This window comes from Gopherus flavomarginatus, chromosome 4 (assembly GCF_025201925.1).
Source record: "Gopherus flavomarginatus isolate rGopFla2 chromosome 4, rGopFla2.mat.asm, whole genome shotgun sequence".
Classification (NCBI taxonomy): domain Eukaryota; kingdom Metazoa; phylum Chordata; order Testudines; family Testudinidae; genus Gopherus; species Gopherus flavomarginatus.
The window spans coordinates 4,466,565-4,493,853 of NC_066620.1; the positions used below are offsets into that span (position 1 = coordinate 4,466,565).

Genomic DNA, 27,289 nt, shown 5'->3' on the forward strand with positions numbered 1-27,289 from the left:
CTTATTGTTCCATTCTTCTCTCCACATGATAGGAAGCTCTGGTTCAGGGCAAGTTCAGGCTTTCACTGTCGAAAGGAAATAATTTCCTCCTACCTTTTGACATTTGAGGTTTTTCCAAAGTGAGAAACACAAACCTTATTTCAAATGTTTATTGATAACAACAAAACCATAATAGGATTAATCAGTCTCTGGATACCATTGATAGGATGGGCATGATGGGTTCTTTTACTTCCCAAATGACCCCCTGGGGCTGCATTCATGGAAAGCAGGTGATGTGAATCTCTGCGTCACTGTATGCAGAAAGTGGAAAGAAAACAAAGATTAACACCTCCGCTGTTCCCTGGGGGTGCTGGGAGGACAAGCTTCCTTGAGGAGAAAAGGGGCCTTGGTTTGAAATTTCCTGGTACAATTGTTTTCCTTCTGACACTTCTGGTAGATCCTTTCACTTGAGTGGGATAATGCAGTGTTTTAACTTTAGCATGCATTTATAGGGCCAGGTGATTACAGACACCTGCAGGCTAATGAGTTCTCACGCTTTTAAAGTACAGAAAGAGCTACTAGGACAAACTGTGCCATTGCTCTGTTAAGCAGAACTCCTCATTGAAATTAATGGGATCTTGTACTTAAAAGGCGATAGGCCCTTGGAATTTGCTACATCCTATTTCATTGCATTGAGAATGTTTGACAGAGAATAAGCTCTTTGGGGTAGGGGCGGTCTTTTTGTTCTGTGTTTGTACAGACCCTAGCACAATGGGGCTCTGGTCCAGAACTGAGGTTCCTAGACACTTCTGAAACAGTACAGTTATTACCAAATATCCATGTAGTAACAGGCAATGGAAAGGCAGCAGCTGCTTGTCTGTCAACCTGCTAGGACTGAAAGTTCCAGCATATGCACTCTGAAAAGCGCCACAGTGTAGGATATAAAAAGTTCGGACTCTCATGTCTTACTCAGCAGCTCTCCCAGATCAGTTTATAAAGGTTTAGGACCCGATTTGCAAATGCCCCGTTACATTCTCTGGCAGTGTAAAGGGGTCTTAAACTGGTGGAAATGCAATTTACACCTATTTTAAGGTGCAAATTATACTTTTACACAGGCAAATTCCTGTAACAGGGTCTTAGTAAAAATGAGCACCAGAACCTTGGGATCTCAGGACTGGCTCTTAACCTCTGGAGAGTACATAACATTGCAGGGACATCTGCACAGTACAAGCCAACAATGCAAAATGTGAAATCAGAGCACTTCTGGTTAAACATTGAATTCTGATGGCTTGAATGCAGGGACAGCAGTGAGAACTTCTTCCATTGTTGGGAAATGCCCTAAAATTAGAATATTCAGGGCAGAAATCTTAGCACCGGTTAAAGATACTATGCATGCCTTCAGGACCCCACTGGGTCTTCCAGTCTGGGGTGAGTGTGTGTGCACAATCAAAATCTTATACATGTAAACTCCCTGTTAATTTGAATGAGAAAAAACATGAACCCAGTAAAATACAATGGATTGTGCGAGGCTACGGGTATGTCTCCGCTACAACAACTTCAGCAGCATAGTTGTGGTTGTGCCGCAGTAGCATGGCCGCATAGATGTGTCCTACAAGAGCAAAAGGCTTTTCCCATCTCTGTAGTTAATGGACCTCCCCGAGAGGTGGTTGCTTGGTCAAGGGAAGACTTAGCTGCATCTACACCTGGGGGGTGAAATTTTTCACAACCCCTAAGTGACGTAGTTAGGCTGATCTAACTTTTAGGTGCAGGCCAGACCTAGGATAAATTTAGGCTCTGAGACTGCAAAGCCTTATATATGTGTTTAACTTCATGCACTGTGAAAGTGTAGGTGTGTGCTGATCCTACTGGTGCTAGAAAATCCTCTTTAAAGTCTTGCCCCTACTACTATTGAATTCAGTGGGAATTATTGTGCCATTGGCACCAGTTAGAACAAGATTGCATAATAATTCCTCATTGTATTGTTGCCATTTTTTTTTCATACAGGGTTAAAAAAAACCCCACACTCCCATCAGAACCATAGCAAAAAAGGTCTAATGTGTATGTACTGATTTAACTGAACTACAAACACTAAGCTAAATTTAGATGATCTTTTGACTTTGGATTGATCACCCTTATTTATATGCAATAGCCTCTTAATTAATTTTACTTACGGTAATTCTCCTTATAGTTTCCCTTCTAAACAATGATTTTGTCTGTTGTATTGTATGCTGTTAAACTGGGGAGGGAGGGAAGGAAATGGTTAAGTGCATGCCTTACAAAATGTTCTAATGTGGTGTATTAGAAGAACAAAAAAAAAAAAAAAAGTTGATCCACCCAGAAGACACTTATTTGCCTCAGATTTGCCACTTATGTGAAGAGCCCATAATTTACATCTCACTAGGCCTCAGTTTCCCATCTGTAAAATGGGGATAATATTTCTTCCTTTCCTCCATCTTTTGCTGCTATATGCCCAACATGCCCCTTCCTCCTCCAGACCTGTCCCTAGTATGCCCTCTACACCAAAGCTTGCAAGAGTGTCCTCAGAAGGTGGCTTTGCACCGGTCTTCCTCAAAACTTCTGCAGGAGGAATCCACCCTAGCCAGAACAGGTAGCTTTTAGGGACCCTTGCTGCTGTTTCAGCCCTTTTGAAGAGAGTGACTTAAACTTAAGGGCTAGAATGAACCATTCTGATCATTTACTGTGACCTCCTGCCCAACACAAGGCCATAGAATTTTACCCAGTGAGTTCATCAAGTCAAATAACTTGTGGCTGACAAAGTGTTCAGAAGATAAGAGAAATCTAACAGGAACAGGCACATTGAAAATGTACAATTGCGTTGTTTTCATGTGCTGGGGCTATTTAAATAGTCCAATTTACCTATTTATGATTATTCATTATAAGTAGCTGTCTTGTAGGGATATGGCTGCTGTTTAATATAAAGGATTTTTTAAAAGTTTAGTCTTAATGAGATGGAAAATGCTAATACTTGACCTGCCTTTCATCTGAGGATCTCAAAGCACTGTACAAGCATCTGATTGCACTAAAGGGATCATGCAGCAAACCATTGTTTAAAAGCGAAGACGGCGGCTGTTCTTCACCCTTCTCTTCGGGCCTAATCCCAAACCCAGTGAAATCAAAGGGAGTCTTTCCATTTACTGCAATGGGTTTTGGATCAGGCCCCCAATCAGATTCAATATGGCGCTCCGCTGAACAAACAACAGGGGGAGCTCTACCACCATTTTTCAATCTCTAAGACCCTGAAAGGAGGCTTGGAAGATGGTCTATTTCCATCAGGCAAGATACAGGAGAAGCATCAGTCTATCCATTTTTGTTTAACTAGTGTTAATCAGATCCTGGTTCTCCACACTCATTCCCCAAAGGTCTCCTCTGGCCTCACTCACCAGAGGACACAGTAGCTTGGCTTTTTTATTGTTATCTTTTAGTTGACAAACAGATAGAGACTTTAAAAAAGCCAGAAGAAAAGCATCTAATTTTGCAGAACAAAAATTGATATTAATTTTTTTATTTTCAAAATGTTCATTTCCTCGCTTAAATCAGAAGGATGACTGGTATTTTTTCTGACGCCTTTTAAAGTTACTATTTAATATACTCTGTGGCTTATTTAGCAAAGTCTATACCCCTCTTCATATGAATCATTTGATGAGTGTCTGCTATTCAAGGAAAACCCCCTCGGGCATGCTATATGAGCATTTTATATTAGTGCTAACCTTCATTGTTAGAGCTAGAAGTGTTCCTCTTATTTGGAAAAAATGGGCCACACTGCCACATTCATTTGAAAGTGATAGATAGATAGATTAGATAGATGGGGATAGATAGATAGGGTATATGTAGATAGATAGATAGATAGATGGAGGAGGTGTATGTAGATAGAGTGTATGGGGATAGATAGATAGATAGATATAGATAGATAGATAGATGGGGATTAGAGTGACCAGATAGAAATTGTGAAAAATCAGGACAAACGGAGGGGAGTAATAGGCCCCTATATAAGAAAAAGCCCCAAATTTCCAGACTGTCCCTATAAAATCAGGACATCTGGTCACCCTAACGGGGATGGATAGATAGATAGATAGATAGATAGATAGATGATAGAGTGGACGGGGATAGATAGAGTGGACGTGGAAAGTTGTACATGAAAAAACGGATGTAAGGGCGTAGTTCCGTTTCCTATGACAGAATTTTGAGTCACTTTCTCTCTTCGCAAGGAGAACTGCGGAATTCCGATGGAGTAGAACTGTCTGCGGGGTATTAGCAACGAAATAGTCAAGATTCATTCCACGGCACAGAATCGCTGTTTTCTATTGCATGAGAAAAACCCGTTAAATCCCTGATGAACCAACACTGTTAAATAAATTTGACTTCGTTTAATAGCTCAAAGGGCTAAGGTATCCTCTAGAATAAACACAGGTTTCAGCATTTGGTCAGATACTGACGCGTGAACAGTAAGCAGGTCGTTGTGTGGGTTTTGCAAATAATGGATGCTTGTTTCTATCTATCTATCTATCTATCTATCTATCTATCTATCTATCTATCTATTCCCCCCCATCATTAGATTTGGAATGAACACACAGTTAGCAGCCATAGCGAGAACGATTGGCAGAATTTGTACAAAGCAGATTACCTAGCATCACCTTTCCTTTGGATTGTGTTGTGTGCTGGCCATGCGTATAGATAGTTTCGAGGTCGAAGTCTTGGGATTTTCTGTCTAGTCTCCTGATGTCTTAAGGTTTTGTATTATTATTAATTGATTATTACTATTATTATTCTGGCCTTGCTGTTACTGCCACAGTTTGACTGGCATGTGATGGGGTTACAGGCTGCTCAGGGGCGGGGGCAAAAAAATCAGTGATTCCCTGGCTTAGGTCTGTTGGCTCCTCTCACCTTCCCCCTGTTTGTTTTAGTTACGAAATGTTGTAGGCGCCTCGGCTGTGACTGGGTAACCTTGGAACTGACTGTTCTGTCACAGACAAATGGGTGATCCCAAGTCATTTAGCACCTTACTGAAAAATCAAGAAAGCCCGAGGCATGGCTTGGACGCAGAGGTAAATGCTGCGTAAAATCCCACGCTCTCCCGTGACTTTGTTCTGGATCTCGCGTGCAGCCAGGCTCCGGCAAGGCACAGCTCCGGGGGAGTTACAGGTGTGTAAACAGCTCGTGCTAACCAGGACAGGGCTTTGCAAATTTGCTTCCGAGCCGCTCGCCGTGTTGACAGCGAGCGAGCTCCAGCCAGCAAAGAGCCCCGGGTAAATAAACCCGGGCTTGAGAACCCAGCCCGGAGCCTGGCTGGTGGCAAAGCAGGGCCCCCAACCCCGCTGGGCAGCCCTGGGAGGGAGCAGTCCAACGGCCCCCAGGCAGGGGGAGGCCCCTCTCCCTCCCCAGCCGCAGACACAAGCGCAGAGACACCCGTCCTGCAGTCCCTGCCCACATGGCAGCACCCCGCTCCCCCCAGCCTGGCTCCCAGACTGCTCGCCAGATGACAAGCCGCGGGCCAATAAAGACGGGTCCAGCTGCCACCCTTTCTCCTTCTCTGGCTCGCTCTGCCCAGGGCAGGATTTGTCCCCCTCCTGCCTGCCTCGCCACCCACCTCCCGGGCAGCTCGGGGCAGGTGTGCGCAAGAGGGGGGCGAAGGCGAGGAGGCTCCCGACTAGGTGTGAGCTGATTATTCAAATCGGCTGCCCAGGATCTGGGGATTGGAGGCTCGCGGGGGCGCCCGGTGCTATATCACTCGGTGACGGGAGCGCTTGTCCTCCGCCTCCCGCTTTTCCCAGCGCCGCCGGGCGACTCCGGGCTGCAGGGGGAGAAAAAAAAAGAAAGAAAAACAAACCCACCCAAGCAGCAGCAGCAGCAGCAGGAGCCAGAGGGGGGGAAAACGCAACCACCCCACCCCAGCAGCAGCCGCTTCTGCCCCCTCCCCCTCCGCCCGGCTCAGCAGAGGGAGTGAGGCAGAGGGGAGGGAGGGCTGGGTTTTTTTTTTTTTTTTGGGTTGTTCTCTCTCTTGTCGTCGGTTGTTGTGGCTGTTAAATTTTAAACGGCCATGCACTCTGCTTCCAGTATGCTGGGAGCCGTGAAAATGGAAGGGCACGAGCACTCGGACTGGAGCGGCTACTATGCAGAACCCGAGGTAGGGACAACTTCTCCCTCTATTTGTGCGTGTGTCTCTGTCCCCCCCTCCCTGCCCATCCCACACCCCCTTCCCGTCCCCCAGCCGCCGCCCGTTCTCCCCTCCTTCGGCGAAAACAGGGCGCTGGGTTGATACGACACCGTTGTTAGCCTTGAGATAATATTAACTTTGTGATCAAATATTGACTTGCGGCGCCTCCAAATCCTCTGCCCTGCCTGCGCCGCGCTCTCCTAACAAAGTTGTGTTTGGCGTGGGACTGTCGGGAAAGGGGGGGTGGCTGAAGAAAACAGGGGGGCGGGGGGCAAGGCAGAAAGGGGAAAAGTTTATGGCTGGAAAGCTGGGTTTTGAGAAGCGTGGGAGAGGGACACGCAACTCGCTGGGCTGCGGAGAGTCCTCCTGCGCCGCCTCGGGTGGGGCTCCCCGCGCGTGGGGCCGGGGTCCGAGCCAGCCGTCTGCCCCGCGGTGTATTCCCTCCCCACGTAGTCTGCAGTGCAGCCCCCAGCGGATCGCAGGTTGTTTTGCTGATCCAGGGCCCTGGCGGCCGGCACATTTCAACACACACTCCTGCGGCCCCCCGCAGCCCCGGGCAGTAGCATCCCCCACACCGAGTCCCTAACCCCAGTTCCCAACCGGGGGCGAGCGCTCCCCCTTCCCGGCGCTTTGGGGTGGGAGCAGCCCCCTGCCCCCTCAGACCGAATAGAGAGCGGCTCTCCACGGCAGCCGCATCCTGCACATCCCGGGCGCCGCGGGGCGGCTTGCGAGGCGCCCCCAGCCCAGCCAGCAGCCCCATTGCTAGAGCAGCCTAGGGGTGGCAGGCACTGCGTGGCAGCCGAGGTTAATCACCCCTCCGCTCTCCCCCCTTCTCCTTGCAGAGCTATTCCTCCGTGAGCAGCATGAACCCGGGCCTGGGCATGAACAGCTACATGGGCATGTCGGCCATGAGCAGCGGCCCGGCCACCATGAGCGGGGCCGGCTCCATGAGCATGTCCTACACCAACACCGCCATGAGCCCGTCCTTGGCCGGCATGTCTCCCGGCCCGGGGGGCATGGCCGGCATGGGCAGCGGCATGGGGCCCCACCTGAGTCCCAGCATGAGCCCCATGGGCGCCCAGGCCGGCTCCATGAACGCCCTGGCCCCCTACTCCAACATGAACTCCATGAGCCCCATGTACGGGCAGGGCAACCTCAGCCGCTCGCGGGACCCCAAGACCTACCGGCGCAGCTACACCCACGCCAAGCCCCCCTACTCCTACATCTCCCTCATCACCATGGCCATCCAGCAGTCGCCCAACAAGATGCTGACGCTGAGCGAGATCTACCAGTGGATCATGGACCTGTTCCCCTTCTACCGGCAGAACCAGCAGCGCTGGCAGAACTCCATCCGCCACTCGCTCTCCTTCAACGACTGCTTCCTCAAGGTGCCCCGCTCCCCGGACAAGCCGGGCAAGGGCTCCTTCTGGACGCTGCACCCGGACTCGGGCAACATGTTCGAGAACGGCTGCTACCTGCGCCGCCAGAAGCGCTTCAAGTGCGAGAAGAGCAAGGAAGGGGGCGGCGGGGGCGGCGGGAAGAAGCAGCCCCCCCAGCAGCAGCCGCCCCAAGCCGGGGAAGGAGGCTCCTCCGACAGCTCGGCGGGTGGGCCCGAGTCCCCCCACCCCGGCGCCTCGCCCTGCCGCGAGCACAAGCGGGCCCTGGCCGAGCTCAAAGGGACCCCCCCGCAGCAAGCCCCTTCGCCGGCCCAGCACCTGCTCGGCCCCCACCACCTGGCCCACGAGGCCCACCTCAAGCCCGAGCACCACTACGCCTTCAACCACCCCTTCTCCATCAACAACCTGATGTCTTCCTCCGAGCAGCCGCCGCCCCCCCACCACCCGCCGCACCATCACCCCCACCACCACAAAATGGACCTCAAGGCCTACGAACAGGTGATGCACTACTCCGGGTACGGCTCCCCCATGCCCGGCAGCCTGGCCATGGGCCCCGTCACGAACAAAAGTGGCTTAGAAGCCTCCCCGCTGGCCGGCGACACCTCTTATTACCAAGGTGTGTATTCCCGGCCCATCATGAACTCTTCCTGAAGCTCCCCTGCAGAGCCCAGCCGGCCCGGGGGGCTGGAGGTTGGACCGCGCTGCTGAGGTCCTTGACTCAAGGTGTTGTGTCTGTTTGTGTTCCAAGCTCCCCAACCCCATCCTCAAAGGACAAATTTCCACCCATCCAGCCTGCTCCAAAGTCCAAGGGGCTGTGGGATCAGGCCCCGGAATTGCCCCGGCCTCTTTAAGCCCCGATTTCAAGCGGGGATATTTGGTTGGTTTATTGGGGGGGCGGTATTTTATTTCATGGGCAGCAGAGGGTGGGGTAACTTTTTTGTTGCAGGGAGTTATAAATATATCTATTTTTTTTTGTGCGTGTGTGTGAAAGTGACGGAAAACTTACTCAGTGTGAAATAATGCTAGTTTTTAAACCGGGGACCAAAAGTCTTGTCATGTTGTAAAAAGAGAGAGGAAAAAAATCACAAAAGAAAAAAAAAAGAGAAAAATTCTCAAAGAAAAAAAAGTCAGGATAGATTGTTGTAATTGATACAAACGTTTGATGTTACCGGGAGAGTAAACTGCTTGGATCTGATTAATTTATCGTTTCTGTATGCTTTATTTATGGCTTATAAATGTGAGCTCTGGTCCCAAACAGCCAGATCTTCACAAAAATATATTAAAGTGTTATTGGCGTTTTTTCCCCCTGATTCTTTTTCTTCGGATTTTCCAATTTTTCCCTCTTGAGGGAGGAAAATACTGACAGGGAAAATGGAAAACAAATTGGCTCAATTTATTTAATAATTTAAAAAGATATTTCTGCATAGTCCTGTAGCTCTGTGTATATTTATTCTCTCTCTATAGTATACAGTCATATAAAGTGGGAAAAGAATGTAAGCTAACTTATGTTATATAAGATATATAATATATACACATATGAAAATATAAGCTATATCTTTACACCAGGGGTAGGCAACCTATGGCACAAATGCCGAAGGCGGCACCCGAACTGATTTTCACTCACACTGCCCGGGTCCTGGCCACCAGTCTGGGGGGGGGGGGGGGGCTTTGCATTTTAATTTTAAATGAAGCTTCTTAAACATTTTAAAAGCCTTATTTACTTTACATACAATAGTTTAGTTGTATATTATAGACTTAAGGAAAGAGACCTTCTAAAAATGTTTAAATGTATTACTGGCACGCAAAACCTTAAATTAGAGTGAATAAATGGAGACTGGGCACAGCACTGCTGAAAGGCTGCTGACCCCTGCTCTACACATACATCTACGAAAAGAATATATATAGATGTAATACACATCGATTAAAAGCTATATATGTATATAAGTATAAGCTATATATATATATATAATACACACATAAGACAAGTGAATGACTTGTCCGATACCCATATGTGCATCTTAGATATTTTTCATGTGTAGCTGAAAAGCTTTACAAGTTACCCAGGTCACTCCAGTTCTGACCAAAAGGAACATTTGAGATTGGATTTCACTCTTCAAACAAGCAAGCCGTTCATTACTAATAAACCCGCATTTACCTTGGGCTCCTTCCAGCCATTATAGATCATGTTAGTCTTATAAATCAGGAATTTACAGCTGATTACTAGAAGCCACCCCCCCATTCCCCTTGACACAACCCTCCCCTCCCCCCCAAGGGCCCCGCTAGTTATTGAGACTGTTCAAAGACACGGAATTCCGTCTGAAAGGCAGGAGCCGTGTCAAACACACTGGGTCGGTCTCTATGGCGCCAGGTGACACGCTGCACAAAGTGTCCTTCATGTCATGAACTTTGGAGTTTGCTGAAACCTTGACAGGGATCAGTTGAGCGAAGGGCAGCCGAGAGCTCCCTTAACTCCTTGAGTTGCTCGAATCGCCGGGCGGACCAAGGGCCCTGAGAAGCTAGAGGGGCGGCTGGAGGAAGGTGAATGAGCCCAAAGGCTGGGCAAGATGCGGTTGAGGGGACTGGTGCCTAACCCAGATGCAATCAACTTCTTCCGCAGCCCAAAGTTCTGCGTGACCCTGAGCGTTGTCCTCTTCCTGGAACAGGCCTGGCCTCGCACGCACCATGTTACAATCCCTCTCTCGGTTTACTCACTGGGGCTACTTTGGGGACAAAAGGGAGGGACTGGGCGCCCTAGAAGGCGAAATATTTTCACAGCCATCAGTATAAACCACCCACCCACCCCCCGGAAATCACAGATTTTTACCCGTGACTTCGATACCTGCAGGATTGGGCTGGAATTTGTTGGGACAAGACACTTTCCCTTTATCACACTACAACCGAGGAAGACCCTCAATGTGCCGCTAACATACATTCCACGTCTGAATCTACTGCGGTGATAAAAAGGAGGGGGTGTAATGTATATTCAACTCTGTAACGCTGTTTTCAGCATATAACATAGAGCTGAATAGGTTTCCCTTCCTCCTGTTCATTGTGTATAGAGAGAACTGGCAGGAATAATGAACACGTTAATATTTATGGATCATAATGAAAACAGTTCGCTAGATCCATACCCACACACTACAGTTAACAGGAGCAGTGCATGTGTGTATAATGGCAAATACTTAATCCCTGAACGAACCAGTGGAGCTAGTGAAACAAGGTAACATGTGAAAATCTAGTCACTGGAATGACGCCTGTGAAAATACAGTGCATTTCATGCATGGCATATTTTGTGAGAAAAAACTGTCCCCAGACTGCTGTTGTTTACCTGTCCAACCGTCTGTTTCTTCACAGATTTTACTTATTAGAGAAAAAATAACGTTCAACTAGGGTAGATTTGCATTTTTCACATCCAGAAATATCCATGTACACTTGGGAGGGTTTAATCAAATACGACAAGAAAAATAATCGACGCTGCATTGAAAAAACTCCTAATTGTTGATTTGTTACATATCAATAGATGAGCGATTCGTGGATCTGATTACAATATAATTAGTGTTTGTGTGAGTACTGTTACGTCTGTATCTAGACACGCACCACTACAGGGCAGTATAAAAATGCCATTGTGTAGGGAATAAATCATATCTAATATACACACTGGTGGTCACTTGTTTTTCAGAGAGAGTAGAATCAAATGACCCACCCGTTTTGTTTTACAAACCGAGAATGAGGTGCTATTTTTAAAAACAGCTTCTGGAGGTTTGAATCCAGCAAACATTTCGCCCTGAAAGCAAGTCCGGTGCTGAAATGTTTTTTTCACGCAGTAAATTCACCCCGTTTCCCAGCCACTTGTTGTTTTCCCACGCGTTTAAGGAGTAATAGATCTGTTGCCCAAAATAACATTCAAATCCTTCTTAAAATTCGCCATTGTTCGGGGGAAGAGAGAGAGGGCGGGGGTGGAAAGAAACCTCCAAAAACAAAACCGAACTAGGATCCAGCCAGAAATCTGTCCGTCTCTCCACTGCAAGGACACACACGTTGTGAACCAAAGCATAAAATGTGTTTCATTATCACATAAAAGGCTCCCGCAGCGAAGGAGAATAGCAGCGGGGAATGAGGCTGATTTGGGAACAATGACGCGAGACTGCGATGCTCTAACCTGTTATGTTCTGTATCACATGGCCATTGTTCAATGGTAGTTTTAAACTACTTAGCGTCTCTCACTCCGCTGATCCCAGCAGATAAGATGTAGTTCTGTCCGCATACATAAAAAGGATGTCATTTGGATGCCTGCTTTAGAAGCAGATCCTTTATGTGCTTCGCTCCCTTTCCCCATGGATCGTGCACACACCCAGGGCGGAAAAAAACCCCCCACCAACAAACAGCCTCCCCCCTAGATATATTTATTTCTCCACCATATCCAGCTCTTGCTGCTGCGGCTGGTGGTTTAAGTAACCGTGAGCGGTGAATAAACAAAAGTCACTAAACAACCAAAAAAAAAAAATCTAGATCCAAATTCCAAGAGGGTAAACTTTCAGCACCACGTCATACTTCAGCAAATTTACACAGATATTAGAGCGCGTCCCTTTCTGTTTTTTTTCCTTTTGAGCCATTGTGCTTAACTGAATTTTATAACGCTGATCGATATCTTGGTAAAATATTCATTTTTAAACTAGCGGGCAGTGAAATCTTTGCTTTGTGCTAAAGTCAACAGTCGCACAATTTGAGCTCCCATAAATGCAGCGATGCCGCTAGAAGTGGCAGTTGCTCGAGGATTGTCATCGCCATGTGCAGCTCGGGGGGCAGCAGGTAGGTGATTTCCAGAACTTTTTTTTTAAATTCCAATCTCCAGCTTCCCCATTTCTAACCCCCCCCAAATTAAACCCAGTGAGATAAACAGGGGAGCGATCCTGGGGAATCGAATAGAGCTTTTGCCATCTGTAATTTCTCGGATTAAAGCAGAGGAGGTTGAAACAGGGAGCACCCCAGGCGTAATGATCTTGGAAGGATTGTTTTTTATTAAGTAGTGGTTGATTACAAATTTAAATCTAATTTTTTAAATTCAATGAAAAGGGAACCTTCCCTACTGGGGGGCAAGGGAGGAGAAAGCATGAAAACCTGACCCTACACAGGGTCTTTCTACGGCTCAGTTTATGGACAGTTCATTGCAAGAAACTGATTTCTCAGGGACTAATCCGCTGAAAATCCACGAGTCTCGCTTCCGTTTCATTTGCGAGTTTTTTCCCCGGAAAACAAACTGGCCACAGCCAGCTCCTTCCGAGGCAAGCGGGGCTCTGTTGCGTTCGACTGGGTTTTATAGCACACGGAATTGTTTTCATATCGATTCACTTCTTTTTCTTCCTGCTGATTGATCTAAAACATGCTCTTTGGTGTTAATGCACATCCGAGCTAGTTGAATCCTCCCTCCCCGACACAGACACAGACACAAGACACAGACACAGACACACACACACGGGTGTGTTATCCTAAACACAGGGTTACGGAATGAAAGCTTTGCGGAGAAAATCGGAGCATGCATTTCCACAGCAACTCCTGAAGCCTGCCAGTTTATGAAAACTTCAGGCAAGGCATAGCCGAGAAATGCCTGTACAGACCCGACACCTGCCCTCACTTTGCTCGGTGATCACTTTCAAAGCGTGGCCGTGAATTTAAAGGAATTCATGTTAGGCATAAGTGCATATGTAAGAGAGTTCACTGCATATGAAAAGTCAAAGGAGAGTCTAAAAATATTTAATTTATTCTCATTCTTAGGATATACAAATCCACATGCATTGATTTACCCTGACAGAGGATACCAGAAAAATCGATTTTAACTGGTATGCGGGGGGAGTCCTCCAAAAAACCCAACACAAAACCCAGAGTGACCACATTAAAGATAGCATTAGCAAACGCCACTCTTTAAAGCGTGTTTGGGTGGTGTCTAGGAGCCGGAGTGCTCAGAGCTTGCAGAAAAGGGTTTCCAGGTCACTAGTAAATGTCTTTTCTCTCCCAAGAGGAAATAGGAAGGATTATTATTAAAAATCGAGGCGCAGAGAAAAGCAGGAGTCGGGGATCTCTTTATCCCCTTGCGAACAGGTTCCAGGAGCTGCGCAGTTTCTGCAGACGCGATCTGATTTTGGCAAACGGATTTCATTTCACGCCGAAGCAAGCTGGGTGAGACACTGAAGGCGGCTGACATGGGGTATTCGGGCCCTCTGCACAACAGATCGCCCATACAAAGGGGCCAGTGTGATACCGTTCTGAAAATGGCCCCGGGGCGGTGGGGGCAGCCAGAGATTTTTCTCTGACCCCTCTCCCACGTGAGATAGCAATTAATAAATTCCACGTGAAAAGGGAGGCGAAGGGGCCAGTCGCTTCTGACTGATGCGACAGGTTCTATTTCCCGGACGAGATGAGATCCGGGCAGGACACACAGAGAGGCTAATGGTTTTTAAATAATTAATAATCTCCCGGTTCCACGCGTAATGCTGCTCCTCGGATTTCTCAATTACTTGTCATTAAACGAGTGTCTATGCACGTACAGCACTTGGGATCCTTTGATGGGGGGAGGGTGTGTGTGTGTGTGTGTGTGTGTGTGTGTGTGTGTCGGGGGGAGGAATTAACCTCAAGTCAAGCCCACTCCAGGACTGAATTAAATAGGGAATGGCCTTTGTGATACCGGTTCTCAGCTAGGCGGTCCCTTAATGCAGTGGTACTTTGGGAAGAAAGCTAGCGTTTTAAAGAGATCTAATCTGCCAAATGGCCAATTTACGCGCCTGATCTGTATCGTGTCCATGCCCTCCCCCACTTCGGCCCCCGGTTTTTTTCTTTTTATTAATATGACACAAATAAATACATCCTAGCTTCGCGCCGCGTAGGAGAAGGGACGCAGAGACTGGCTGGGGCACGGCGCTCAGAACCGGCTGCGTTTCTTGGCCGCCATCAGCTGCTCCCTAAGGAGTCGTGGGGGCCTGCGGTGGGGTCAGTGTGAGAGCCCCCTCACCCCAAGAAAGCAGCCGCCCCAGCCTCCTTTTCTGGTGAGAAAGAATGGACTAATTGCGCCCTTCCCCCCAATTACGACAGGTTTCCACCAGCACAACCAAGAACTCTAAAGTGGGGAGCACGCAGATGCACCTAATTCATAGAGGACTTGACAAGACACCTCAGGTCCCCCCCCCATTTTCATTTCTTCTAGCAAAAGGAATGGACTCTCCCCTCAATCCGGATTGCCAATGTGCCAGGTCACTCTGATCAGCCAAAGGGGGGAAGGCACTTTTCACCCGCCCGCTCTCCCCGCCCGACACCCCCTCCCTTCTCACAAACAGAGAAGAATAAGAGGAGCGGGGTTTCAAATGTCACAGCGCAGGCCCCGAATGCCTTTAGCTGGGGACATCTCAGGCAGACGCGTCTGCAGGGCCATGGCAACCCCAGGCCAGTGCAACCTTTTCTCTTTAACTTGGTAACTCGGTTCAATCACACGGCTTGCCAGGATCCCCTCTGGTTTACATATTCCAGCGAACAAAATCCGAAGCCTTCCACAGCCCCCACCTCCCCCAGACTGTATTCTCACTGGGTGAAACAGCACTAGAGATACGGGACTCTGTTTGACCCGCTATTTCCACCCAGCCTGAAAATCCTGGAACTGGTTATGCTCCAGGATCAGGGTGATTTTTTTTTGGGAGGGAGGGGGGGGAAAGGTACAGGTTCCATCCAATCAAACTTAATTGCTTTTGTGAAGTCTAAAGTCCGGTCAGCTCATCCAGCCGAAAGGGCCCAGGTTGCATTAAACTTCTCTGAAGATGCACAGTCAGTTTCTCTAATCATCACAGTTAGATTAAAGGCAAAAATCGAGCGCTGTAACGTTGGCTGAAGGAGCTGGCTGGATTGCAGCTGGGTTGCCTAGTAATCAAAGTATTCAAATTCGCCTGCTATGAAAAGTCAGTTAACAGTGTAATAAGGACTTTCTCTAGCGATCAGGGTTAGCTCTCTACGGCCGAAATCATCCTAGAGGATAAAATTCGCTAAAATCACGGCTCCCTGTATTTAAACGGGTCTATTTAGGAATTTAATCACGAGTTTCACATCCCACAGTGAAAATCTAAGGCCCCAAATATCCGTGTATTTAACTTGTCTAATTAAGAAATGAAAAGCCAGTTTAATAGCGAGTTTCACTATTCAGAGTTAAGATCTGAGGCCAAAAATCATCTAATTGTGTCCAGCATTTTTTTTTCTTATTTCCCGTCCAAAGGAAAAAAAAAGCCACCTCTTTAATTGTTTGAGCCGGGTAATGACATGCAGAGATGGTCTCAAAAGACACCAGACATCAAAGCACAAAGAAGATGACATATCCAGCAGTTTGATAAGAAAGTCACACTTCCAACTTTTAAAGAGAACTGCCTGGGTCTCTGCTGTGTACCTAGTGTGTTAGACTTTGCAAAGTGTGTTGCCCTCTAAACAGCCAGGGAAGCCACTCTGCCAGGCCTTTTATAGTTCTACGCAAAAAATGCATTTATTGATCATCTTAAAAAATCCTGGGGGTAGGATGAGACTAATTATTGTCGGGCTAACAAGGAGTGGAACACCCAAGTAGAAGCTGAGCCGGTCTCCCGGGAGACTGATGGAGACTATTTTACAAGCTGTAATTCTGCTTTAGACTAGTGCAGGCTAAAGTCAGTTCACATTATCCTCTTTCTTCCAGAAATATTCCTAATCCGATATTTCGGTGAGGAGAATCTCGCTTCTCCTCCATGGTATATTGATCCGTAAACCGCCTAAAACCAGGTATGCGAGAGAGTGGAAACCAAAGCCTCCGAGTTTGCTACCTTTGCAGTGTATAACCTTCAAGCGAGTAAATATTAAACAGCATGCCATGCGGTGATGGATAGTCTGCTGCCCTGTTAACTCGAGAGATTCCTCGCCAGTATAGCTAAAAATGGTTGCCGGAAAAGGAGTACCCAATTTTTATTTTTCTGTTGGGGGCTTTGTGCTTTCCTGGAGGCGTGATAATATTCATTGACTCTAGGCAAGGCAACCGAAATAGTTTGTTGTGGGGAACATGCGGAAAACGATTCATCCGGAGAAAAATGGTATCCGATTGCGTTCGAATCGGACGTGTGAACTTTATGATTCTATGATTCCAAGTCATTTTGCAATTTGGGAGGATGGGAGTTGAAATAGGCACAAAAAACATTGCTCGGCTTGATTTTGTTCTGGAAATAAGAAGAGTCCCTTATGAAGAAGAAATTTCGTTAGAATGTCGGTAAAACACAAGACAGCGCAGGAAATAAACTTCCAGTTAACACAGCAGAGACCCAGGCAGTTCTCTTTAAAATAAACTTCCAGTTAATATATTCCAGGGAGAATATAGAAGAAGTTATCATCTTACATGCAGAGTTTCTGTCTTTCGTTCGCTAAGATGATTTATCCATTAAAAATATTAATGAATCTACGGGCCCTGGAAAATTTTTTTTTAAATCGTCATTTTAAAATTTAAACCTAACGTCCTTGATAATAAACATACAAAATCTGAGTTAAAACCATTTCTAAATTCATATAACACAGGAGTTTTTCCAATCACAGTTTTGCTGAGTTGAGCATTAATCTCACCTCAGAGACTACAAAGGCATAGGACTAGAAAAAACTTAAATTGAAAATCATCGCACTAGGACATGCTGCCGTCAGTTTTAAAGGCGAAATCTTCTTTGATCAAAATGCAGGCTTCTGAGGAAGTAGAAAAGAGACGGTGGTACCAGGCTTGCTGCTTCTAATGGCAATTCTATTAAAACAACCTGAAAAACCCTGTTGCTTTGGGAAATGGCATGATACGAAACCAGAAGGGTGAACACAGCGGGTATTCGGCTGTGTTTAAAATTAATGACTTAACAGGTCGCTTCAGTTTTTGAGCTGGCAAGAATAGGACACAGGAGTAAATTCTTTTTCGTGTTTTGTTCTCTTGTTCACACGCGTTTCATATAGTGTCCTTTCTCCCCTTATCCGGAATCCAGTATTTATGTGTTAAAGGCCTCCCTGCTCTCCCTGCAAGGACGAGCAATTCTTACACCGAATTCTATTCTCGGCTCAGCCACCGACTCCCCCCATAATCCCCCGGTTGCCTCAGTTTCCCCATCTATAAAACGGAGCTAACGATTTGGCTCTTCTTTCGAGCGCTTTGAGATCTAGGGCTGAAAAGCGCCGGTCTCAAAGATCAGTGAACAATGCAGGACTCTCAACATTTTCTTCAGTGGCCTCTGGATCAGGCCCTAAAGAATTCAGATGATGCTATTGAAGGTTCGAATGGCGTGTCCCCTCTAATGACCTTATTTGTAAATATCTCCATTGCTGCATATTTAAACACTATTCCCCTCCCCACTGCCATCAGGGACAAAAATCTGGGGGCTCCTTTTGATCCCTATGCCACCTGACTCCTGAATCAATAGGTTGGAAATTATGCCGTGCTGTCACGAGGTCTAGATCCACTTTGTAGCAGTGAATGTACCTTGGCGGTCCATTATATGCAAAACAGATGAGGACCGGACAAAACACAAGCTCCCGCTGTTCATACTGTGGCTAACTATTCCCAAATCCCAGGCATAACACCTGCTTTGACAAGGCATAATTTGCTTCAGGCTGGAAGTTCTAGGGGGTGGAATAATCAGGGTTTTTTTTTTACCCTTTATTGATACATTCCATTTATCCCGCTGCTATTTTTTGGAAAGGCATCAAAACTAGCCTTAAAAACAAAACAAACAACAAAAAAATCCTCCCCTCTCGCTCATAAACCGCTCTTATTTTACAGCTCTCTCATCTCCTTTATTGATTTGCAGGGTTGGTTGTGTGTGTGTGTGTGTGTGTGTGTGTGTGTGTGTGTGTGTGTGTGTGTGTGTGTGTGTGTGTGTGTGTGTGTGTGTGGAATTTAAAATGTTGTAGGTGACAAGCTGAAAAAAAATCACTCAGCTGAATGGATCCAACCGCAGCAGCTGGGGAACATCTGGCCTGGCATGGAGAGCGCACTAGAAGCGTATAGGGAGGGGCGGGAGTCTTAGATCTGAAAATTCGGTCGATCCGTGCGAGCAGGAAATGCTGGAAACTGTAGGCTGCTTCAATAGGCGATGAGAGAGGTGTCTCCCACTGAACTCTGCCTGACCCTCACCTGGAAGTCTCGCTAAATAAGGGCTGCGCCATTAATCGCCTTGCAAACCAGGAGAGGCTTTGCGCGTGGATCTGGCTGTCATACCTAGCAGCTCCCCGGCTTCCAAAATCAAACCCAAACCCGCGGGTGGCCGCGTCTATTCAACATCCTCCTGTAGCCTCATAAACTCCCCGGGACCTTAAAGCTCCCAGGAGAGCTATTTAGGCAGCTAGGGCGAGCGAACCGGGGTCTTTCCATTGCTAGATGCTGCTGTTCCTGCAAGAGGAAGAGTTTATTAGAGCAACACATTGACTCGGTGTCATTCAAGACGTCAGCCAGAGCAGCAGAGGGGACCCCATTTAAACCATTGATCGCTTCAGGGTCGCTAAACAAGGGGCTTCCCTTCCGACTAGTTTCTGGAGGTTTGGCAATCAAGACATTACTGCCCTTGAGTTCGGCGTGTTCCCCATCAGATCCCCCAAGCGCGGACTGCCACCTCTGGACTTTTGGGTTTGGCCCAGGGGGGCTCGCCTTACATTTCTGGCCCGGAAACCCAAACCCAGAGCGGGTATCCCCGACACCCCAAGCTGCCCCTACTACCCTCAACAGGGCCGAATGCTTCTGAGGTGGAAACTGTCAGGAGGGGGCTCGCTAGGGAGAGCTGCTGTGCTGGCCCTGCAGAAGTTCTCGACACGGCAAGGGAACAAGAGGTGGGGAAACCAGCTCCTCGCCCAGCCCTGTAATGATACTGGGTCCTGCAAATAAGCGCAGGGTACCATGACCTCTGCTCCCTGCGCTGCTGTCAGTTACACCGCGCACCGGCCTTTTTCCTGTTCTAGGCCAGGGCCGGCAAATCAAAGCGCCTTTCCACAGCCGCAACTCATGCCCCAGATCCTTCTGTCTCCTCCGCCATCAAGCCCTTGGAAGGAGTTGATCTCAGGTGCCTAACCTGCAGTTATCAGCCTGCCAGACTCATTGAGAGAGCTCGGCTCCGTAACCCGAGACAAGGGTCCATCGATTGTCTGCAGCGGTGTTTAGATTCTGCCCTTCCTTTGTCAACAACTAAAAGTAACCTGCCCTTGTCCCCCTCTCCGTCCCTCTCTCACTTTCAGCCTGCGCTGGTTTTCCGGGCATGCACCCGTGTCTCGTTTGCTTGCTGAAATACATTGAAAACGGACCAAGAACTAAGTAGCAGATCCGATGAGGGAGAGGGGAGGGGGACCGGCGCAAACGGATTCTTGGAAAGAGAAGTGAACAGCGGAGGAGACAGAGGTTGCTGTGGCTTTTGCTTTTATGACCCCCTCAGGTGTCCCTACAGCTGTTTTGCAGAGCGATGCTAAATTCAGGCGGTCCGGATGCTTTTCCCTGGATGTCCTTCTCCGCCCTACTAATCAACTGTCCCCCAAACGCAGAGAGCCTGCTCCTGGCCAGGCGTAAATAAGCGCCGCTCTACCGATTGACATTTTGCCCAGGGATGATTGTTTACAGATGGTGATTCCTTGCTGACGATCACTCATCTGAAGTCCCCAACACCCGCATAACTGCAAGGATCAGCAATGGAGCGGGGACATTAGCATGAGAGTTGAGGGCAACATTTTCTGCTTTGCACTTTGGGGAGAGACAGGCACGCGGGGAAAATCCCGGAAGGAATTGAAGCAGTGAGGAGGACATAATGGTGTCCTCAGTTTCTGCAGGAGAGAGAGTCTTGAAATCAGACCTGAGCTTTGTCTTAAAATTAAAAAAACACCCTCCCCCGCCCCATCGCTAGTGGAATGAGGGCCAAGCATAGAAACAATCATCCGAGGAAGAGGAAACCTTTCTCCCAGGACTGAAAACTGACACTTTTACCGGTGGAAATCAAGAAAGTAGCTAAATCCAAGCGGGGACACGTGGGCTACCGTCTAGTTTTATATAGAAGGGAATTAAACTATAGAATGAATAGCTTAGATGGGTAGATTTTCTATCCATGAATCAAATGGCTGCAGTGCTAGCATATCAGAAAGTAGTTCTCATCCCACTTCTCTCTTGTGAAGATAGAGACGGCTATAATTATTTCCCTTATGATCGATAATAGCAATAATCAGTGACGAGAGATTAATAAAGCCAGCTGGGACTGAGTCGTTTTTATCCCTCACTCATTATTTCAGGCAACACAAAAAGCAGGGAACTGTGGCAGAATATAGGTGAAGTGATCGCAGGGATTCACTTTTCTTTTCTTTTGGATAAACTGTCTTTTTACGGGAATGAGTTTCAAAGACAGTTGCACTGTTTCCTTCTGTCCAACAAATTCTCTTTGCAAAGAGTGGGTTTGCTGGGGAGTTTTATTGGGAAATACGGGGCCCGATGCTGCTTCCAATAAATGTCTGTGGCCAGACTTGGAGGGGAAAGCAGGAGCACATTATTCGCCACACTTATCACCGCTTCTGGAGCTAAAACTGAACCAAGAAATGTCCTAACTCCTGGCTTTGGCTTCAAGGGTCTTTTCTGACTCCTTCACACTTTCATTTAACCCCTCTAAAGACCCTGGTAGCGCAGCTCCCAGGTTCGCCGAGCCTAGGGACAGAAAAGCAATTCAAAATACAGTTTCACCCCCCAGCATTCCGGACCTGACTAGCCCCGCGGAGCGCACCAGCCAGCCAGGGATAGGAAGGGGACAGCGCTCAGCAGAGTTTCGTTCACAAACGGCCCGGCACAGATGCCAATCAGGAACCCATCTAGACCGAATGTAGCTCTTTACTCCCATGGGGGGGGTCCCACTGACCAAGGAGAAGAGCAGGAGTGAGCCCAGCAGGTTATGGGTTAATCGGAGAGAAAGTTCTGCCCCTCGCCTCTCCAGGCAGTGACAGCGGGGCAGAGGAAGGATTCTCCGCGCCGCGTCATTGTGCGGGACCTTGCGCACAGGTGCTTTCGAGGCAGCCTGTGTGTGTCAGATACAGCGCCGGGCATGAAAAAAAACCCAAACAAAACCCAAACCAAACTGCAGGAAACTGCCACCCAGGACTATTAAACAGAGAGCAAAACATTTAAGCAGACCCGCATCTCTGGCTATATATACACGCAGAAAGAAACTAATTTGTGCACATAGCTGTCCCAATACACGTGCGTGTTTTGTACAGTTCGGACACACACACACACACACACACACACACACACACACACACACACACACACACACACCTGTTATCAAGTCCATTTCTGTTAAGCCGAACTTTAAATGTGTCTTGACAGACAGGCGGGTCGGTATGGAAGGAAAGGATCCCCCCCCCCGGAATCCTGCACTGGGACCCCTAGCTCCATTGTTCCAGCAGATCCTGATACGGGACATTAGTAATGTAAAAGCAGCAAAGAAGAATCCTGTGGCACTTTATAGACTAACAGACGTTTTGGAGCATGAGCTTTCCTGGGTGAATACCCACTTCCTCAGATGCATGTATCTGACGAAGTGGGTATTCACCCACGAAAGCTCGTGCTCCAAAATGTCTGTTAGTCTATAAGGTGCCACAGGATTCATCTTTGCTGCTCTTACAGATCCAGACTAACACGGCTACCCCTCTGATAATTAGTAATGTAGGAACTGATCCTGCCCCATTGAAGTCCAATAGGGTGAGGCTCGAATCCCTCAATTCACTGCCGGAGTCAGTAGCCCGGACCTGGATGCAATCTGGGGGCAGTAAGACCGAGTACTTGGGGCTGTGCGCGTGTGTGTGTCTGTGTTTGTGTGCGTTTAGCGCAACTCCAACCCCAGCGATCGGCAAAGTAATGGTTAAAAAAAAGTGATCAAAATCTCATTAGGAAGCCCCATACAAAGCCTGGCGCATAAGTGTCCCGCTGTGCATGAGCGGAGGAGAATGCAATTCAGATACGCTCCGTCTTGCAAAACTATTTCAGGTGGAGGCTGCTGATAGCACCCGGGTAATGCCTTTCGCTGGAAGCGTGATTTTAAATAAGCATCTCCCTGCTTGTTCATTACAGCCGAGCGGTAGGCGGTGACGTGGCAGTGTATTTACCGGTGTAGCCGAGCATGAAATTGAACGTTCGAAAAGTTTTTAGAAAATGCAAATCGCATTAAAACAGAAGCAGCGCGTCTCTGATTTACAAGCACCAACTGACCCGAGATTGGCTCCCGCAGAGAAATGCGAAGGAGATCGGGGACCCAGCCTATTTTAAATCGCTCTCTCTTTTCCCACACGATTTTTTTGTTCCCCCATGACAGAGGAATCTCACTCTCATGTCAACAGGCACTTTGGAGAACGGGTGAGCCTGCGAAAGTGACCAAAGTTAGCCAGAAAAGCCCAGACGCTCAGCGATTATCATGGGTGGCCAGTAACACTTCACCCCCCAGATCACAGCAGAAGGGGAGCTTTCCTCAGGTAGAGTCAACCCCCCGCATGTCCCTCTAGGCTGGCTCGGGAAACCTATAGTGACAGCACAATGCAGCAAACCCACCCACTGCCTCGGAAACAGCTGGCAGGATTAGTCCGTTAAGTGCACACAGAATGTTACAAGTACGTTGTCTTTTGCCGCACACAAAAGTCTGTTGCGGTAGATGCTCCGCAGATCCTGCCGCACATCCAATTCGCGGGGGGAATCCCCCCATTTAGTCCTCTGGCTGCAATGGTAGAGGCTGGCTAAGGAGGACAACCACGGATTTTCCCCATTGCCGTTCATTGGACAATAACCCACAGGACAGGGGTCACCAGAGCAATGGGGTTGTTTTTTTTTTGGAAAAAACGTTGCTAGCCAAATTTGGATGGCAAAATAAAATCGTAGGAAGACGGAAGGGAACCCATGGGCGCACCATAAAACACGAATCTGGCAAGGATTGGGAAATGCCCAGCTTTGAAATAGTATCTAGCAAAGCAGTGGGTACAAAACAGCTTGCGTTCGTTTTATTAATAGAAAATATTGAATACCCTTCGCCGCAGGATCTAGCCAGATAGCACAATGTCTCTTCGCCACAGACTAAACAGTCTGTCTGTCTCTCTCTCTTTCCCACCACTCCCTACATTAGCGCCTGGCTTGGGGGTTCATTCCACCATTGCATTTCAGGCGAGCCTCCTGCTGAAGATAAGCCTCTCAGTCACACCGGTTACTGGTGTGAATTCCCCCCATTCCAGCAACTTGATGACCGAAGCTCCTGGGAGTGCCTGGTTCCAGGCTCGCCCCCTGGGGGAAGGATCGGGCCCCTCCCATTGTGATCCAAGCCGGCACGAGCCATTCTGCCGAAGTCGAGAGGGAAAAGACAAGGGAGCTTCTTTGCAAACGCGCCCCCGTTTTGGGATGAAGCCTCGGGTACGAGCGCAGCCGGCACTCGGAATACAGCGCCGTGAATGTCAGCGGAGCATCCCAAGAGATGAAAGCGCATGTGTGATTTAATGTTTCAACCACAGGACACTGGGTTAATTCGGATCACACCTGAATGCGTGCTCCCCCTCCCCTTCGGGAAATCGGCACTAACAAAATGCCATCATTTCTCAGAACTGGAGAAAACGGGTCCTTCCCGGCTCCCTCCCCCATCCCCTATTCCATTCCAGCCGCTCCCCTCCAACTTTTGTCAGTGGTAAAAGTTTGAACAATTTGCTGAGCCCCTCTCCTCTGTGTCTCCCTCCAGAAGCACCCTGCTCCTCCCGAGCTCGGGACAGTCTGGTTTTCACTCCAAAGCTTAATGGTAATTGCCGCCTGCCAAAAAAAGCTCTTTCTTCTCAAAACAGACCTTCCTGCCAAAAGGCTTTGTCAAGAAAAAGCGCAAAACAAACAAATGAACCAACAAAAAACAACCCCCAAAATAAACCAACCAAAACCCCCAAACGACATCAACCAAAAAACAAACCAAACCCCCTCCCCCAACCCCTGCACAACCGCCCCCCCCATCCAGGTGGGAGTCTCCCTATATCTATGGCTGTGACATTCAGAGAATCCACCTAACGTGTTTTTGCTCCTAGGAATCCTTGGGACCTTCCCAGCAAAGTGGAGAGGAGACAGCTCAGGGGCTGGGTTTTGGGAGCTGTGCCCCCCTCCACCCCCATGGTGGCTGCTGAGTTCCCTTTTCTTCTCACAGCAGAGCGAGGATCTGGAATTGTAAAGGGACCAGCAGGGAACTGACCAGGGAATAGTTTTCACTCAATTCTCATGTTCTCTGGGATTTCTCTCCTTATCCCCTGGGTAGCCGCCATTCCCCCCAGCCTGTTAGCTGGAGACAATGAGCGAGAGCCTCGTTTAATTTAATTATCCTGTCAGCCTAACCAGAGCTGCACTGGAACCCTTACACTTACTCATGTGGGGTGGGGCTGCTTGGTGTTGCCATTTGCACCAGAAAGACCCCAAATGGACACTGTTCTGGGAGCGCCAGACCTGTCACTTGAGAACAGGCCCTAATTGCCATTGATACATAGCACTAGTAGATCCAGCACCAGGCTGCAAGACTGGGCACAGGGCTACCCACCAACCCAAAGCTGCAAACCCTTAGAAGGGAAAGGAAGAGAGAGAACAAAGGAGGAAACTGTTGATGAGCCCAGTCCTAACTATTCCACACAAGTGTGTCCAGACAGCATGTGACACAACCTGGGTTACAGAACGCTTCCCCCAGTGCAGCTGATGGATCATTACATTTGCCATTCAACCCTTCCACTGGGGTTCATTTGAAAGGAATGAGTAAGATGTCTTGGAAATGCAGCATTGTTGAACCATTCTGCCACCGAGGGCCTGACCCTGCCGCACCCATGGCAATAGCAAAACACCCATTGACTTCAAATGGTAGAAAGGATCGGGTCCCCAATACTGCTAAGTTTTTTTCTGCCCTAGTGAATTTTATCACTGTTTGTCCTACTTGGTGGGGGGAAAAAAGTATCACTTTATAGAACTACTACTTCCATGTTTGCTGTTTGACCCAACTTCAGTGTTTCCAGGAAGCTGTGTATTGACGTATCTTCACCATGGCCATTCCCAGCCCTTACATTAGTTGAAAATAGAGGCTTATCAGTCTAAAAAGTAAAGAGTGGTGAGCAGCAAAGATATGAATGTGTTTATTGCCCCATCATCCAGTATCTCAGCCTAGGAAAAGAAAAGAAACAGCTCGTGTTTGTAGAAATGCCTCCTGCTTTCATCATTGAAAGGAAGGAAAAGTGACAGTCTTATTAATATCCTTTGTGTGATTCAACATGAACAGTAGGAACTTGAATTAAATAATTGTTTTTAGTGCGCATATGTTTCCTTTTAATATCTCTGCTCTCTTCTGTACTGCAGACATTAATCTCCTAAATGCTTTTTTTATTACAGTCAGACTAATTTCAGCCCAGACTGTTCATTTAATTGACAACTGACATGACATAGGGTGTTTCATGTACTTAATGGGTCTCTTTGTGTTCTTGGGTTCATGCAGCAATATTTTTGGTGTCTCCCTGGGAAATGAGATGCATTTCTAAACTTTAAGGTTCTGTTCATAAATGCATTTGAAATACATTTGACATGATCACTACATGCAGCGACAATCTCTAATTGTATAATACGTTTGCACAGCATTTTAATCCAGGCCTGCTCCTGCAAACTGCTAGAAAAGATGGCATTTGTAGCTATTACAGAAATATGCCTATGCTGATATAAAAAGTGATTTTTCTGTAATAAAGCTGTTAACAATCCAGAAAATTTACTAAATACAAAATGGAATCTCATATCAATTTTTACTGCATGCAGGATGTAAGTTCTTGCGGACACTAAGATATCTTTACACCTCTCTGGGAGTGTGAGATGGCCTTACTGAAGAGTGCACACATTATCCCTTCCCACAGCCCTTGCTTTAAGGCATATTTACATGGCCAGAGTGGTGGAAGTGGAACTTAATGTAAACGAGACTGGGGCCCAATATGTGTAACAGAGCAGTTCACTGCACTCCACAGAGATACTTCCTGGGACGGACTTCCTTTCTAGACATTTTTTAAATGTAAAGATTATCAGAATAAAAATGATTTCTCTCACTTCACCTGGAAGGAAAGAAGAAAGCTGAGTAAATGTGTGTTACATAGAGTGAATTAGAATAAATGTGATGTTTTGGCTGCGATTCCAGTTTCAGACTGAGGACATGAATATGAAACAAGGTTAGAGTAAACCCATTGCAATTTAGGATAATGATTAATTAATTGGTATGTTTTAATCTTCATATTTCTTATTTTTATAATCCCAGAAGTTGTCTATGGTAGGTGTAAGCATTGTAGCAAATATGTAACTAACTGATGTTATTGCTGCTGTATTTCTTATTAAATTCCTAAAGACCATCTCGGTTTGCCTCCTGGTGTCTGTATTTGTTATGGTGACTCTTATTTTAATACCTTGAAGTTCTGTTTCTATGTCTTTGAATGACACATAGACTAATCATATCTGTTTATAGCCGCAAGTTTAAATGTGAATTAATGCATTGCTCTGGGACATTCTCAGCGGGTGTAAATTGGTGCAGTCCCACCTGCAGTAAGTGTAAAAAAGCATCTTAGTCACCACTGAGTTACTCCAGGTTTACGCTGGTGGAAGTTCATCGATTTCAACGAAGGTTCACCAGGGTAAAACTGCAGTGATACAGGTGTGGATGAGGCCCATTGAGCCAGATGCTCAACTGATGTTTTGATT

The 27,289-nt window shown here is 47.4% G+C and overlaps 1 protein-coding gene and 1 long non-coding RNA gene across 3 annotated transcripts; both read left to right on the forward strand.

Annotated features, from left to right (window-relative positions):
- Positions 1-4,922: 4,922 nt before the first annotated feature.
- FOXA2 (forkhead box A2) lies at positions 4,923-8,895 on the forward strand. Of its 2 annotated transcripts, XM_050951302.1 has the most exons (3): positions 4,923-5,139; positions 6,052-6,121; positions 6,994-8,895. In XM_050951302.1, exons 2-3 carry the CDS (start codon positions 6,053-6,055, stop codon positions 8,197-8,199), a joined length of 1,275 nt encoding a protein of 424 aa, XP_050807259.1. In that variant the 5' UTR covers positions 4,923-5,139; position 6,052; the 3' UTR covers positions 8,200-8,895. The 2 variants fall into 2 exon arrangements, with proteins under 2 accessions (XP_050807259.1, XP_050807258.1); XM_050951301.1 differs by lacking the exon at positions 4,923-5,139 and having other exon boundaries at positions 6,035-6,121.
- A 3,358-nt stretch (positions 8,896-12,253) lies between these two features.
- On the forward strand, positions 12,254-26,941 carry LOC127049927 (uncharacterized). Its single transcript, XR_007774111.1, has 2 exons — positions 12,254-12,357; positions 24,619-26,941. It is a non-coding gene; the product is annotated as an uncharacterized LOC127049927 (long non-coding RNA).
- The last annotated feature ends 348 nt before the right edge of the window (positions 26,942-27,289 follow it).